The sequence below is a fragment of the Acanthaster planci genome, linkage group LG01, assembly GCF_054643075.1.
Source record: "Acanthaster planci isolate LZ-2023a linkage group LG01, COTS_SCS, whole genome shotgun sequence".
Taxonomy (NCBI): domain Eukaryota; kingdom Metazoa; phylum Echinodermata; class Asteroidea; order Valvatida; family Acanthasteridae; genus Acanthaster; species Acanthaster planci.
In genome coordinates this window covers 32,386,251-32,401,965 of record NC_141777.1, presented here as the reverse complement: position 1 = coordinate 32,401,965, position 15,715 = coordinate 32,386,251, and the positions used below count along the sequence as shown (strand labels likewise).

Genomic DNA, 15,715 nt, shown 5'->3' with positions numbered 1-15,715 from the left:
GCTTGAGCGTGCCCTCCAAAAATGAGGTCCCTTCCTGAGATACATGTATCTCCCTGATCAAAATTAACCTCAGTTACCATGGTACACCCCTGATTAATGCGTGGATCTTATTTTCTGGATATTTTTCAGAGTGGTCTCCAAAGCCCTCTTTGCCCACCACCAGTTGGTCTTCTCCTTCATGCTGTGCACCAGCATCATGCGCTCCAATGCCCACGTGACCGACTCTGCTGGTCCCCCGGACGGCCTGACCCAGATGGGTTGCATCTCCCTGAAGGAGTGGCAGGTCTTCCTACAGGGCGGGGTGCTGGCAGCCAGCATGGATCCCGAGGTCCTGGAGAGGCACGACGGGCTCACCCCAATGCAGCGGCTGGAGGCGGCCAACCGCGCCTCCAGTGCCACCAGCCGCATCGCCAGTGCTGCCTCCCACCGCTCCTCTGTCTCTGCCTCCTCCGTGGACAGCCGGCCCAGCCAGACCGGGGGCCACACCTCCGTGCCGCCCAAGTGGATTCCGGAGAAAGCCTGGCGGCAGTGCCAGTACCTGTCTGCAACCTTGGGGGCTTTCAGTGGGCTCTGCATGTATGTCTTGAACTGTGTGGACCAGTGGCAGGCATTCGCTAAGGCTGAGGATCCATACAGGTTGATTGCCAGCAAGTTTCAATCCGAACACCAAGTGAGAGGTAATTTAGAGAAAAACTGACTTTGGTTGTCTTATGAGTGTCAGATCCAGGATCTAGGATGGCCTAGGATATATCAAACACTTTCAGAAGCTTTGTTACATCAAGTTTATTTGGTGCATGTATGTTTCTCTTACCTGAGATACATGTACATGTATTCTAAACTATGAGCATTTTCAAAACAAGTGGATTCGGCTTTAAATTCAGTTTTGCTGGTTCTAGTCAGAGCTTTAACATGTAGTTTTGAACGCTGCTTCAAAATGGCTAGAACCAGCAAAACCAAATTCCTGGCCGAATCCACTCGTTTCGAAAACGCCATATAATTTATATGAGGCTTCTCTGTATTAAAACTCTTAAAGTAAGTGAAATGTGTAGTTTTTGGAACAACATGACTTGGATATTACCTGGATGAGGTCAACACTACATTTGATGTCCGCTTAAATTAATTTCACTGGTTCCCTGCCAGTCAAATGCATGGAAACTCACAATTGAGAGCCATGTGTAAGTAATTGCACAATCAGAGACTATCGCTGGATATGGAGCTACATTTACATGTATGTGTACTACACAAGTCTTTTATGTACCGGTAGCCACATGTACTTACATGTATTCTTTCAGTGTGTGGAGACAAATGAGATAGAACTACCTATGTGCGTAATCACACATTTTGGTGGGGCACACATGCATGGCCACATTTTGGAAACACGTCTAAACTGTGGAAATTTGGATGCTTAATCAAAAAAATTTGATTTTGGTGATCCAATTCAAGTTTGCCTGGAAGTTAAGTCATCAGACTGATAAACAATATTCATGAAATGCATATTTGCATACATGTATATTCATGAGCAGAACTATGATGTCATCCAAGGCACTGAATCTCAATGTTGCACTGATTTGTGCACATAAAATTTCGAGATATTTTTAATGTGTAAGTATACATGGCGATAATCAAACAAAAATCCTTTTCACAGAAATGTTTCCAGACAGCAAATTTGGGTTCCAAAATTTGAACACGAAAACATACAGCCTGAACCATGCCTTCCTGGATTTAGATCAAAGCAAATGCGCCCTCACTTGTCTAGAAGTGCTTTGTCAATTTTTAATGTTTCAAAAAGTGCACCGTTCAGTTCACGTAACTCAAAAAAAGATGTCAAACAGTCTCCATACATGGAAGAAGAGTACAGAGATACACAAAAAGTGATTCTAAGAAAAATTCATTTCCTGGTTCCTTTAAGACAATTTAGTCATTAGTGATTGAGAGCCAGTCATATGACCGGTTTTAAACAGTTAATGAAGCATCAACTCATTGGAGGCACCTGTACATGTACAGTACTATTACATGGTTAGAGAGGTGTTTGAAATAACTGAAGTAGACTTGTCGAACAATATCAGTGGAAATTTACGACTTTTTTGAATTTGGACTTTCTGATTGAGAAGGCATGTACTCAGACGAATGGAAATAGATATGTCCTTGGCCAGTTCAGGAGAATGGATGCTGATAATGGCCCATGCCAAGAGTAGGAACATCCATTCTCCTGGGCCGGACTTTAATGAATCCAACCAAGCACATATTTATTCCCATCATAATATTGGATGACGTTTTTGTGAGGGGAACCAACAATTTATTGCACCTGCTATTTTAAGCAATACTGCTGATATGCTGTAGCTTTTGCAGTGTGTTTTTGTAATGTTTGCACACACCTTCAGGTGCTATACATGACATATCATGTACTATTTCATGCATTATCTGCTCCTCTACCTGACCCTACCCTGCAGTCTTGTTAGCAGCACCCTGCTCTGCCGTCATACCCGTTCCTTTTGATTGTTGCTGTTATCTTAGGCCCTGTTCCTCCAGACGCCAACCGTTCCTTGGGCAACCCTTTCAACTGGGAAGTTCTCCAGCCTTTCCAGCGTCTCATTCTCATCTCAGTGCTGCGTCCGGATGCCCTGGTGTCATCAATCCGCATGTTTGTAGAGGATCTGATGGGGGCAAAGTTCCTGTCAGCTGGCGGGTTTGACATGAAAGAAGTGTTTGATGAGTCTAGCGCTAAGCACCCGCTCATATTCATCTTGTCGCCGGGTAAGGTGCTGACGGGGAAACTTGTTGGGCTGGTTTGGTGGGATTGATGGCTGGTTGGTAGATGGGTTCATCATGGACCTCTTGGTTTGTAGATGGGTTGGTTACAGGGTTGCATAGTTTGGTTGGTTGTTTGGTTAGTTGCTTGTTGGTTTTGTTAATTTGATTTAGTAATGGGGTTGGTTGTTGGATTGGTTGTTAGGTTGCTTGGGGGCTTGTTAGTGTTGGCTAGTTAGGGTTCTCTGGAGGATTGGTTGGTTAGGCTGGTCATTTGGGTTGGTTTGTTCAGTTACCGATGTGGTTTGTTAATTAGGGTTGGTAGGTTGGTTGGTTGGTTTGATGAATGGCTTTTTGGTTGATTGGGTTATTTGCTTCCGTCAGCCTGAGTGCTATGTGGTTTGCCTTATACCTCGTTAGTCTGGCTTTCCTGATGTCTTTGCTTTGTTATTATCTCCTGCTCTGTTGCCTCAGGTGTAGACCCAACAGCCGAGCTGATGCGTTTTGCCCGTGAACAGCGGGGCAGCACTCTCCACGTGGACATGATCTCCCTGGGCCGGGGCCAGGGGCCCAAGGCAGAGGAACTGATCGCCAAGGCTCAGATACTGAAGGGGCGATGGGTGTTCCTGCAAAACTGCCACCTAGCCGCATCATTCATGCCACGACTGCAGGCCATAGTGGAAGGGTAGGTTGGGTCAGTTCGCCCCCCTTTTGCCCTGTACCCAGGAATGGCTGCTTACACTGGTTGTTGCGTGGCTGTGTTTTCAGCTTTTGCAGTTGCCACAGCATGTCAGATAGCCGTAGCCGATAAAACAACAGTGCTCGGTTTGAGTTGCCTCAGACAGCTTCCGATTCTGTACCTTGGATAAACTTATCTATGTGAACAGAAATTGAAAACATTTAGTTCATGCGAATTATTTCAAAATAACAATAAATATGTAACCATTTAAAACACATCACAAATTTAATGTTTACCCCATTAATTGTGACCCCAAAATTTATAAAAAGATTCTGTATTTCCTCGCCCACAAAAACTCCCCTTTGGCCACTCGCGCTCACGGGCTGATTGGATGACGTCATCTCCAGAATGGTAACATGTACAGTGTACATAACGGACAGCACATGCAATATGGCACACTCGCCAGACCACGTTGTGTTTGATCATGGTTTGATGTAGCTCGGCCCACAGGCAAACGTGGTCTCAGCTCAAGGTAGAAAGTAGTAGACACAGTCCTACAGGGTCATTCTTGAACTGAGACTGTGTTTGCCTGTGGGCCAAGCTACATCAAACACAACATGGTCTGTTGCGGGCATGTTTGTGATATTTCAAAAGCTTGGCACAGAGGACCACCAGTGCTAAGATATTAATCAGCTTAGCCAGAATAGAAAAAGGCCATAAGTACTCTTGTAACTGGCTCTAACGTGTAAATGACTGGGCCTTTTTTTGTCCGTACACATAGATTCAGTAAGCCCAACGCTGATATAGATCCCCAGTTTCGACTCTGGCTGAGCTCTAAGCCAGACCCATGTTTCCCTGTGAGCATCCTACAGACAGGAATGAAGGTAAGCTTATTCCCCCCCCCCACATCCTGCCCCTTCCCACTCCTTGTTTCCAACTTCTGACGAAACCAAATCAACTTTTTCTCAGGATCATGATTGCATTTCCATAGGGCTGAGTCAAGTTGAATAATTCACTATTCAAATATTTGACCTTCAATTTGACCGAATATCCAAATATTCGGACGCACCGACTGGCAATTGTTGATGAACAAACATACAAAATTAGTTGCAATAACACACACATTTGTTCATTATGATCAGTATAATAGCTTCTCATACCTAGGAGTATCTCCCGCCAGGATTTAGCAAGATTTAAGAGAAGAACAATACTTCTTGTCCTGCTGTAAATTTCTATTCCCATTAAATTGTTAATGAATAGTTTTAAATCGTAAGATTTCTGACGCTTTTCATTTGAATCTGCTTGAAACAAGCCTCCATAGTGCAATTTTTTTCATTTCAAACAAAAACATTTAAAACAAAAGAAAATTTTCCTTTCCTTTTGATGAATTTGCATTTGAATATTCAAATTCGAAAAATGATATTCAAATATTCGACAATTGATTGAATATTCGGATATTGGGCACAGCCCTACATTTCCATTTACACCTATGGTTGTTACAAAACACTACCATTAAGGTCGATTTACTCTGCTGTTTATTACTGGTGTGTAGTAAAGAGTTTTGCTTTGTAGCTTGCCTTGTCCTTATTAACACTCTTTGTAATATCCTTCACACACTGTAATAGTTATTGGAAAATTTTGGTGCAACTGAAAACGTGTTCACACATTGTTTGCATTCTGTCCTTAAAGATCTCTTTTTCAAACAGAACTTTCTATATCTGCAGTTTTGTCTTTCTTATAAAGTAGTTCCTTTCCCAGAGTGACATTTCTAATGACCGAATACCATTTTTGACCCAGGCTGAAGTTGGTACTTGTGATGTGGGATAATACCTCTCTTTCAGCTTTTTTTTACAATTTAAATTGATCCATGTTAAATCAAAATTCTGCCTGCAGTGAGCTTCTTACAGGTAGTGATAGCTGTAAAACCCCCATGAAAATCTGATCAATGGAAGTTCCACTATTTTAGGGTTATGAAGTGACCTACTTCAGCCTGGTTTTGGGATGATGGGTCCCATTTTATTGGGATGAGAGTTAGTTTGGGAGTATTTAGTTGTAACAATATTCCAATGTTGACTTTCCTGGCTAGATGACAGTGGAATCTCCCCAGGGTCTGAAGGCTAACCTCCTGCGTTCCTTGAGCAGCACAGTCTCGGAGGACCTGTGGGATAGTACCTCCCCTGGCCCTGCCTGGAGGGACTTGCTCTTCGGTCTCTGCTTCTTCAATGCCGTCATCAACGAGAGAAGGAAGTATGGAGCATTGGGCTGGAACATCATCTATGAGTTCAGTGCTTCGGACTTGGAGGTGGGTATTGTCAGGCCAAATGGCAAAGTACAAGAGACCGTAGTACCTTGAAAATGATTCAGGATTTTTATTTCATTGAATGGAGTGTCAAACAAGCTTTCACTACTGTTGGCCATGTCCTTCAGCAGTGTTCATTTAGACGAATCTAACAAAATTTCATTTGGCTTTCCCAGTATGCTCCTTATATGGGAAAAGCATTGTGTTTGGTATTGTGCGGAGCAACTGTCATGGAACAGCAGCTTTGTAGAGTACAGTGCTTACTGCCATTGATGGGGGCCACAGCAAACGCCAAATGATAGCATTACCATGGTTACGGGATTCACCTGTAATGCAGATGTTGAAATATGTTGCATTTTCAAAGTTTAAAGGTCTGAACACGCTTTTGTTTCACACACATCAAAGATGCTAGATTTGGATATTTAGAAGAAGCTTTGGAAGATTTTGTTTATCAGGCAGCATATTTTTTTGTACCAGCAACCTTTTTACTTGCTTTAGCAGACTGCTTGACCATCAAAATCTTGCCCCATTCAGCTGGTCTGTCCAAATTCAATATGGCAACAGGTACTGCAGTCAGCAACTTTGATGAAAAAAAATATCTGAACTGTAGTAAGAAGGAGATTGGTTGTGTGAGTCCCATCCAAGTATCTTGTATTTCTCACAGCTGTTGTTGGGTTTAATGTACTCTAAAGTGTGCCCATTTTATTAGTTTTAAGTGCGTTTTATTACCACACTAATGTTTTTATGGGTAATTGTACATGAATATGTCCGTTATTTACCTACATATTTTTATTCATTTTTCTCTATTCATATCACCATTTTATATTTTGCATTTTATTTCCCCCTTTTTTGGGGGACCTAAGTCATTTAATATTACCTTTCCTTGCAATTTGTAAGTATGATTTCTGTTTTTAATGTCTGTGTCACGCCCTGAAGTATGTGTCTTATTTTGATCTCTGATATATTTTAAATAGTGAAATGTTTTACCGTAAATAGCTTATCTATGTCTTTTATTGATCCATGACCACATGTGGGGCAGCAGGTCTACGGATCACAGTAAATTTATTGCTTTTGCTGCCCCTGGCCTGTCTGGGAGTACTGATCTGTTTTATACTGTACCAATTGTTCTGTGTTATCTTGTCACATCTAGTATCCTGACCAAATAAATAATAATAATAACAAGTCATAGAAAAACATGCAGCATTCGTAATATTGCATCAGTGGAGAGCAAACAAGTCCTGAAAGCTTTCTCTTGGTCTTTCCTAAGGTATCCATCCAAGTGCTTCAGCTGTTGCTAACCACCCACCAGGACCCCCCTTGGGAAGCCCTGCGCTACCTGACCGGTGAGGTAGCCTACGGTGGACGAGTGACAGATTCGTGGGATAGGAGATGTCTGATCAGCATCTTGAATTCTTTCTACTGCCCCGAGGCACTCCAGCCGTCTTATGGCTACTCCCCTGACAAGGTGAGACTGCGGTCACAACCTTGGGAGCAAACTTGCCTGTTTCAGTGATTGATCATTTCCAACTTGTTTGATCCTCTGCCATAGTCACTGGCCCACACCAGTGAATGCCTTCAGTCTTCTGTTTGGGTTGCACTCTTAAAAGATATTTCTCCTCATTTGTATGGATGAGCATATGCACCTCATCTGTTGGCCAGTATTGAAATGTTTCAGGGAATTTGAAGTGGCATATTCACATTAGAGTCAATAAGAATTGTCTTAATAGGAAGGCAATCACAAGAATGGGTGAAGAAATTCTGTAAAATCGTACATAGATGGAATAGTTCTATAAACAAAACTTTCCCCAAGAGTTTTGACAAGAAATTATCTTGATGAAAGACAGAGCATTAATTGAGTCCACCGGTTCTTTTCAGAATCCCTCTTACTCATAAAAGTGATACACCGTGTTACTACAAACCGTTCATGTGTTTACTATGTCCACCATGCAAATGTTCAAATCATACAAGAAATTATTTGTCAATTATTTGTCACTGAGAGGACCTTTATTCCGAATAGTGTTACACTAAAAACTTTGAAAGTTATCAAACTGCTACAGACCTCAGAGTATCATCCAACGCATCTTTATTTTTTTAGGTGTACCACCCCCTGCCGAGCAGTTTCTCTATCACCGAGAGTCGGCAATACATCGAGGGCCTACCTGACACTGATTCCCCTGAGGTGTTTGGCATGCATTCCAATGCCGAGAAGGCCCATAGAGAGAGCCAGACCAAGAGGCTGATGGATACTGTACTCAGTGTGCAGCCCAGACTGACAGCTCAGATGATAGGGTGAGTGGACCTGTAACCGCCAGGCTGATGCTGCGTGAGGCATGCGGCATGCTTGGTACAAAGTGGAAATTGTGAGTGGTGGTTTTGGTGTTGGGTTGAAAAGTGTTGGCTTTTGAGACGCTGCGGCTTGAGATTTAGCATTGCTGTTGCAGATTCCATTTGTGTATTATTATTTATTTTTGTATAAGTAGCTTGAAACAGGAATAAATGATGTTACCTTGGCTTTCTTTAAAATTCAAAATGAGAGTACTGCAGACAATTTTGAAGTGGGAGAAAGAAGTTTAAATTCCACATGTACTTATATATGACAGGGATGGTTTCTAAAGCCAATGATTTTCCGCAATCGTGGAAAACAGACGGAATTCGCAGAATCAACACTTTGAAACGAAAATCACTGCTGGAAACGGAATTTGCAAAATTTCCCACTAAGAATGGCTTCAAAAGTAAGGAAAACTTTCGGCAAAGAATCATAAATAAATGCCTACCAAACCCTTTTAAAAAACAAATTATGCTGGAAACTTGCTAAATTGCACCTCTCCACCACATGATTGGGTCGTCCGCGCCGGTACCGATAATTGCAAGCGCCGTGGTGCGATACGGTACCCGCTCACAAGTGCACTGTATTGGCATTGAAATCAATGCGCAAACAAGTTCATACTCATATGCTTGCTGTACACGTGGGGAATTCAGTCTGTGAATCTGCATAGACACCTTGAAACAAGGCTAGTACCGCATGGTGAAACGATGAGACCGCGGCAGCAAAACAGAAGACTAATTACATATTTCTTGAATTAAACGAAACCTAGTAAGCTTGGTGTACCATGACTGAATGGGTCCTCGGAAGTGTTCAATGAAGCGAAAGTTTTCAGTCACAAACATACATTTTAAGGCTCAGATTTAATGGTAACTTTCTGAATTTTGTTGCACCACTACCAAATGAAAATGGCGGGTTCGATCTCCAACATTGTGGTCAACGACTGTTGCATGCAAGACATACAGTACTCTATGACCACTGCACATGCACACTGTACATGTATTTAAATATAATTTTATACATGAGGAGTGACACATGAATTGTCCGTTGATTAATCGTAGCAAGTTTTTGACGATCGCTCTGGTGGGAAATCATCGGGTGTGTGATGCCATATTTATTCTGTGTTTTTTTTTAATTTTCACTGCAGAGAATTGAAAAAAGTTGGAAACTTTGTAGAGTATTTGCAAACAATATTTGTTCCTGTTCTTTTTCTTTCTTTCTTGGGGGGGGTATGGTTGGGCAAATGGTTTCCATGCATAGTTTAAAATTTGCTCTCCTTTTTCATGCTTATGAAGGTACGAAACGGAATTTGAATTTCTGAAGCGGAATCAGGATTTGGCAAAACGAGAGTACCGATTTTGGAAGCAGAAAATCATCGGCTTTACATTTCTGTATACGTGTTATTAACTTGGTTTTCTTTTAAACAATTTCAAGTTATTTTTTAAAGCTGATGGCTTGATTGATACATTTAAAGTCAGCCAAGTAGTCAATTTGCTTTCAGTACAATTTAAAGAGGGAATTCACTTTTATGTCATATCTTCTGTCTTCAGGAAGAATCACTAAGTTGGTTATCAAGCCTTTTTACATTCAAGATGAACCAGCTCTCAGATGTCCTTGACACCACTGTGTGGGTTGTAATTGAAGGATATTCAATGAAAATAGTTTTTCCTTAGTTTTATGGTAATCTTGATTCTGATCTGTGTGCTCATGATTTGGATGATTATCATTTTTCATATCACCACCCCCCAGGACTGGCAAGAGCGATGATGAGATTGTCTTGGAGCTTGCGGTCGACATCCAGCATCAGCTGTCTGTCAGCATCCAAGGGGATGAGGATAAAGACAAGGAGAGCAAGGAGACGGGTCAACGGGCCAGGGCCAACACCCAAGGCATGTTCCCTGGTTTAGGCTATGGGATGTCCACCACTGGATTCGGCACGGGCAAGAAAACGGCCGCAGTCAAAGGTGAGAGCGGTGCCAAGTTAAAAATGCTGAGACAGTTCTTGTTGGAGTTTTAAAAAAAAATCACTCTAGGATTTTGTGTCAGCGCATGATCGAGAACCTGGATGGGTGTTGTTTACTTTAGGCTCTGCACATTAGAGATTTTTGGAGACTCGGTTTTGCTTCCTTACTGAGTGGGATCATTTTTGTTGGTTGAACCGACTTGCTGCTGGTTGAGTTTTTGCTTGAATCATACACAACACATACACCTGATTTCCACCCAAAATATTCACATAACCAAGTGACCAGCTTGCACTGGTCACTCTGCACATTCACACCACATATGGGTTCTTTGCCGTCATTTAACAATGAACTTTTTTTTAACAAGGCTTCCACAATGAGCAATGTATAGCACAAATGAAAAATTAAGTTCTTAGGAGGCATTACGGACGAAGAGGGAGAGTTTCGTGTGTGGATGTAAAATTTGTGTTGTAAAAAAGGAGGTGATAAGTTTTCAAGATTCCTTTGGTTCTGGTTGGTTCTTAAATGAAATCATTTTTAAGTTTGAAGGTTCCGTTCATGTTAACCCCTTTTGAAAAATCTTTTATTTTTGAGATTCCCAAATGTTGTAATGAAAATTTTGTTGTTCGCCAGTTGTCCAAGAAGACCCATTCAATCAAGATCCAGAGACACCCTCGGCCCTGCTGACAGTCCTGCGACAGGAGATGGATCGGTTCAACAGGCTCCTATCCATCATCCACACCAGCCTAGCAGCTCTCTGCCTGGCTATCAAGGGGGAAGTCGTCATGTCGGAGACACTGGAGGAGATGTACAAGGCTCTGCTTCAGCACAGGGTGCCCAAGACGTGGCAGGTGGGTGAAGGGTTTGTAATGGGGGAGGAAGACATAACTAGAGAGGGGAAGTTTGTAGAAGCAGGGAGGCAGGGTTATTGAACATTTGCCCTCCTCATTCAAAAAGGCCGTAAGAGGTGTGATGTGGGGAAATCGTAGATCACTTCCAAACTATCTAGTCTCCTTTCAAGATGCAAGGTGAAATGCAACACAGGCATTCGTTCATGTTCGTTGGTTTTTTCATTCCCAGCTACTTGGTAAATGACTTGTTACAGGAATTGTTAATTGGGATGTGCTATTGACTTGACTACATTACATATGTGCTACATGTGTTGCTGTTCATGTATGCAACTATTAAATCATAAATGTGTCGGGCATTCAATTGCCATTTGTACAAGCAATTTTGTGTTTGCCATCTCTTAAATGTTAACAAAGTAAGGGTGATGGAAACAACACATCTCTCTCGAAACTCAACATTCCTCAGTAAGGTTTGTGTAGTACTTTTCACAGAAAGCACCTAGCATGAAGTTCTAACAATACTTTGTCTGTGAAAATCAAATTCCTATTGTCCCCAAGAACTCACATCCCACCTGCACAATGCCAAAAGTTGGTCTTACATCCTTTCACCTATTTATTTCCATGACCAGCAAGCTGCCTATGAATCCTGCAAGCCCCTGGGCTCCTGGGTGGCCGACCTCCAGCGCAGAGTGGACTTCTTCAGCAAGTGGTCAGATTTGGTGTCGGAGGCCAAGGAACGAAAGGCCAAAGGTCAAAACCAGCAGACAGCGGAGCCAGCCGACTTGGATGCCCTGCGGGAACAGCCTCGCAGCTTTTGGCTGCCGGGGTTCTTCTTCCCTCAAGGTCAGTATTCTCCCCACTTCCCCCCTCTCCTTTCAAAAAGAAATGTCTGTCTTTTCATCACCAGTAAAGACTTAGAGATACTGGTCGACATCCTGTACCTTAAGAGGAGAAAATATATACAGTATTGTATTGTATGGAATCACAAAGATTCAGTTAATTATATATCCTCTTTTATTTTTAGCCCACAGTTTGTAAAATGCCTGTGCTCGTAACCCACATGTTGTATCCATTAAAGTAAGAAGGTTTACGTTCAGGACTTTTAGTTGTTCCTAAACTCTCAGAGGTCTGTCATATCCTCTTGGTCTTGCAGACGTTGTATGATGTAAAAAGGTACACATTGAAACTGACCATTAAATTTAACATGGGACGTGATACCCCTTATAAGTACACAGAATGCTTGTTAAGTTTTAGCATTGTGACAGTTTATGGGAGGATTCAAACCCAATGCTAAATAGCATTTGAATGTTTATTGCATGCTACTAAACCCATCAACCTGCTTACAGCACATAACAAACAACTCCACCATGTGGTTGGGAGTTTATACAGCTTGCCCACAGAGGATGGATACACACAAGGAGCATGAGATTTCTCCTATCATATGAAGTCAATCTTTTGTTCAAAACGGGTCCTCGAAAATAAGTTCTTGTGCTTTTTCTGTGGAAATGTGATAGAATCTAGTCAGCAAAGCAGTTTTCCTAATTTGTATTTTAGTCCTTTTATACACTTTTTTAACAGGTTTCCTGACTGCGGTTCTCCAGAACCACGCCAGAAAAGAAGGTGTGTCAGTAGATTCATTGACCTTTGACTTCAAGGTCATGGCAGGGGTTGAAGACACTGAAGAGACACTCAGCAATGTGGAGGAGCCAATCAATGTGAGAGAAGTTGCCTTCAAGGTCAGTTACTCTTGAGATCATTTGCACTGTGAGGTACATGTAGCAAAATAGTTGGCTCAGTAAAGTTAGAAGGGGAGACTCTGCCTCTCCTGACAGTATCCTTCCAGGCCTAATGATATAGCACTCAGGCTGTCTTCCATCTTTTGTTCTGCCGATGAAATTGGTGACGCTGTCACCCTATATTCCCAGTGGACCCCATCAATGGCCGAAGGTGTTATGTTTGCTTTTGTGCATATTGACAAAACACTTTATTCATGAAGTTTTCACTGTGCCTTTTGCTATTGAAGTGATTTGTGGGAATTTCTGATAACACCGTAACCATAGTTGCAGGATTCATCAGTAATCCACTCCATGCAGGACCAACAGATGACATTTTTCAAATTGAATCATAAGACTTTGGCAATGGCTGTGCTGAGCATGTGCGACCACTTTCTGTTATGCTTGGGATTTTTGTGAAATGTCGTGGCTCAAATCGAAATGGTTCCCACCGACCTCTCTCGCCTTTGGCAATGAGGGGGTGCTTCCAGTCAGAGTGAAAAGAACGAGTCTGCTGAGCCACTAGTCTTGTTATTCTTCAAGTTCATTAATGCTGCCTGCTGATGTCCATTTGAACAGGGTCCCAGCCCTCCTGCAGATGGGGTACTTGTGTTTGGTCTGTTCCTGGACGGAGCACGCTTTGACCCAGCTACCTACATGCTTCAGGACTCCAGACCAGAGGAGCGGTTCTGCCGTTTACCAGAGGTCCATTTCATCCCAGTCCAGGTAAATTTTTTGGGTTTAATTTTATCAGAAATATTGCAGAATTCAACTAAAAAGTATATTTCCTGTCAGACTCATTTGTATCTCAATTATACGTGCAGTTCACAAAGTCACAAAAATATGGGGTTCTGGATTTTTATAAAGCATACCATGGCCTGAAGCTTTGTAGAAACTTGTGCCAATTGAGCCATAAAGTTACTACCAGCCAAGTGAGCCAAAATCTGGTTTTGTAGTCTCACACCCTTACATCAGGATACATCACGAAATGGTTTTCTGCCAATTACATACCTTAGTATGGCTTCTCACTCCCTTTTGAAATTCAACCAATTCCATCCTCTTTTTTTCTTCAGGCTTCTCCAGAAGGAGTTGCCCCGCCCTCTGTCTCATCAGCCGCACCCACCCCTAACCCCACCCAAGCAGAGGGAGTTCCCGCCTGGACCGGTGGCATGTACGAGTGCCCTCTGTATCGCACCTCGCAGCGTGCCGGCACCCTGTCCTCCACCGGTCACTCCACCAACTTTGTAACTGCCATTCATCTGCCTACGTCGCTCCCTGCCGATCTGTGGATCACCAGGGGAGTGGCACTGTTGTGCCAGCTGGACGATTGAGTTGGATTGATGCTCCAAGAGTGCACATGAGTTGTAAACTGTGCACAGCTGTCGTGTGCGTTGGTTAAATTTTTACTACTTGCTCCTCTCTGTTTTAACCTAATTCAGTCAGTCTCACTGCACAAGGTGTGGCTGAAGACCTGGGGGAGTATTGTGCGTGTTGTGTGCGTAAATGAATTTATGTTGAAACAGAATACTAGCTTGGTGTGATGAAGTGTATAAAGCCACATTATTGCATTTGAGAATTGAGCTCATTGGGTATTAGATTAGCAAATCTCTGCCAATGCAATAAGTCGGCTCACGTTGACAGATAGGCCAGCATTTATTTATTGGATTACGAACATAGCATGAAATTTTGCAGGGTCCAAGGACAGAAAAAAAAATAAAACTCTTGAGTTCCATTTTTCCCCTACAATTAACTTATCAGAGGAGGAAAAATAAATTTAGTCCCCTTTTTTTTCTCAAAACACTAGAAAAAAAAGACCATCGGGAATAAAAAAAGTGCCAATTTTTTTTCTTTTTTCTTCTAAAATTGCATTATTTGGAGTCGGCGGGTTCATAATTCAACTAATGAAAAATGCTGGCTGTATTGTTCTTGCATGTTGCGTTTGTAATTGACAGTTTATTTCATTTCATGTACAGTTGGCCAAGTGTGTAGCATCATATGGATCCATTTTTATTGCTTGTTTGTAATCCAAAGTATACCTTGTTTACTTTGTTTCTGTCCAAATGAGATTTCTTTTATTTGAAGGTTTGTGGATATTTTTCATAGATGTATATGAATATATATATAAATACATTACTGTGATTTTCTTCTAGTGGATTGAAATAATATCGTGAATGACAAGTGCCTGGTGAAATCCGTCCATAGAATTTGCAATGAAAAATATTCCAAAGTTTGTTACACCTCAAATATACTTGTAGTTTGCTCTCTACTGAAAACAGTCAATAACTGAGTGATAAACAGTGAGGTTTTGTCACTAAAACTTTGCCTGTGGTAATATCTACTGGAGGTTTATTATCATTTTCAGAAACTCTCCAATTTCGCGGAATTTTTCTTCCGTTTTATTTTTTAGTGGATGAATCCTTAAGCAATTATAACGAGAAAACCTTTGTTTTTACAAGCAGGCAACTTCAAAATTTTCTATATAGGAACAGATGACCTTTGTATATATATATATTCTTGGCCCTTCTGCCGTGCGTTGGTCATACTTTCGTTGTAATCCGTCCACTTGAAATAAAAAGTGATTAAGTAATTACAGTATGCTGCAGTTCCTTCGAAACATTCTTCCATGATTCACTAGACGTGCACAAGCAGCCTTTTCAATGTGTTGGTCCCTGTTGAATTGTAGCAAGACATTGTCATGGCCATGCACTTGGTGACGGCTCATACTGATGCTACGACATTGTGGGTACTGTGTAATGGCGGTGCCCCCTATAGAGACCTTCCTTCAGTTCGGTGATAACGGCTTTTGGTAAATTCACCAAATGAGTCCCACCTCATAACGATGGCCAAACACAATATCACACGGTGTAGAAATTTGTACTGGCAGATGGCAGCGTGAAAAGGCCGTGTGAAATTATTACACGTCGGCTAAGTAGCCATTTACTGTGGGCTCAGCAAACTGAGGATGCTGCCCAGACTAAATTTGGATCAAGTATGAGAATACACTTGAGTTTTTGAAAACCGATTTTGTAGAATAAGCTAAAACGTGAACAGTTCAGGTTATCAGATTTACAGATTTCTGGGGGAA

The 15,715-nt window shown here is 41.9% G+C and overlaps 1 protein-coding gene across 4 annotated transcripts in view; it reads left to right on the top strand.

Moving 5' to 3' along the window:
- The window catches only part of LOC110979333 (dynein axonemal heavy chain 6-like), an 86,454-nt gene extending 71,229 nt beyond the window's left edge, over positions 1-15,225 (top strand). For all 4 annotated transcript variants that reach the window (XM_087135992.1, XM_022235037.2, XM_022235036.2 and 1 more), the window contains 13 exons: positions 130-677; positions 2,515-2,754; positions 3,223-3,433; positions 4,209-4,311; positions 5,514-5,729; positions 6,994-7,191; positions 7,822-8,015; positions 9,799-10,013; positions 10,644-10,861; positions 11,488-11,701; positions 12,437-12,594; positions 13,210-13,356; positions 13,704-15,225. In XM_087135992.1, coding sequence (XP_086992118.1) covers positions 130-677; positions 2,515-2,754; positions 3,223-3,433; positions 4,209-4,311; positions 5,514-5,729; positions 6,994-7,191; positions 7,822-8,015; positions 9,799-10,013; positions 10,644-10,861; positions 11,488-11,701; positions 12,437-12,594; positions 13,210-13,356; positions 13,704-13,961 — 2,920 coding nt within the window. In that variant the 3' untranslated portion in view covers positions 13,962-15,225. The remainder of the gene's footprint in view (positions 1-129; positions 678-2,514; positions 2,755-3,222; positions 3,434-4,208; positions 4,312-5,513; positions 5,730-6,993; positions 7,192-7,821; positions 8,016-9,798; positions 10,014-10,643; positions 10,862-11,487; positions 11,702-12,436; positions 12,595-13,209; positions 13,357-13,703) is intronic.
- The last annotated feature ends 490 nt before the right edge of the window (positions 15,226-15,715 follow it).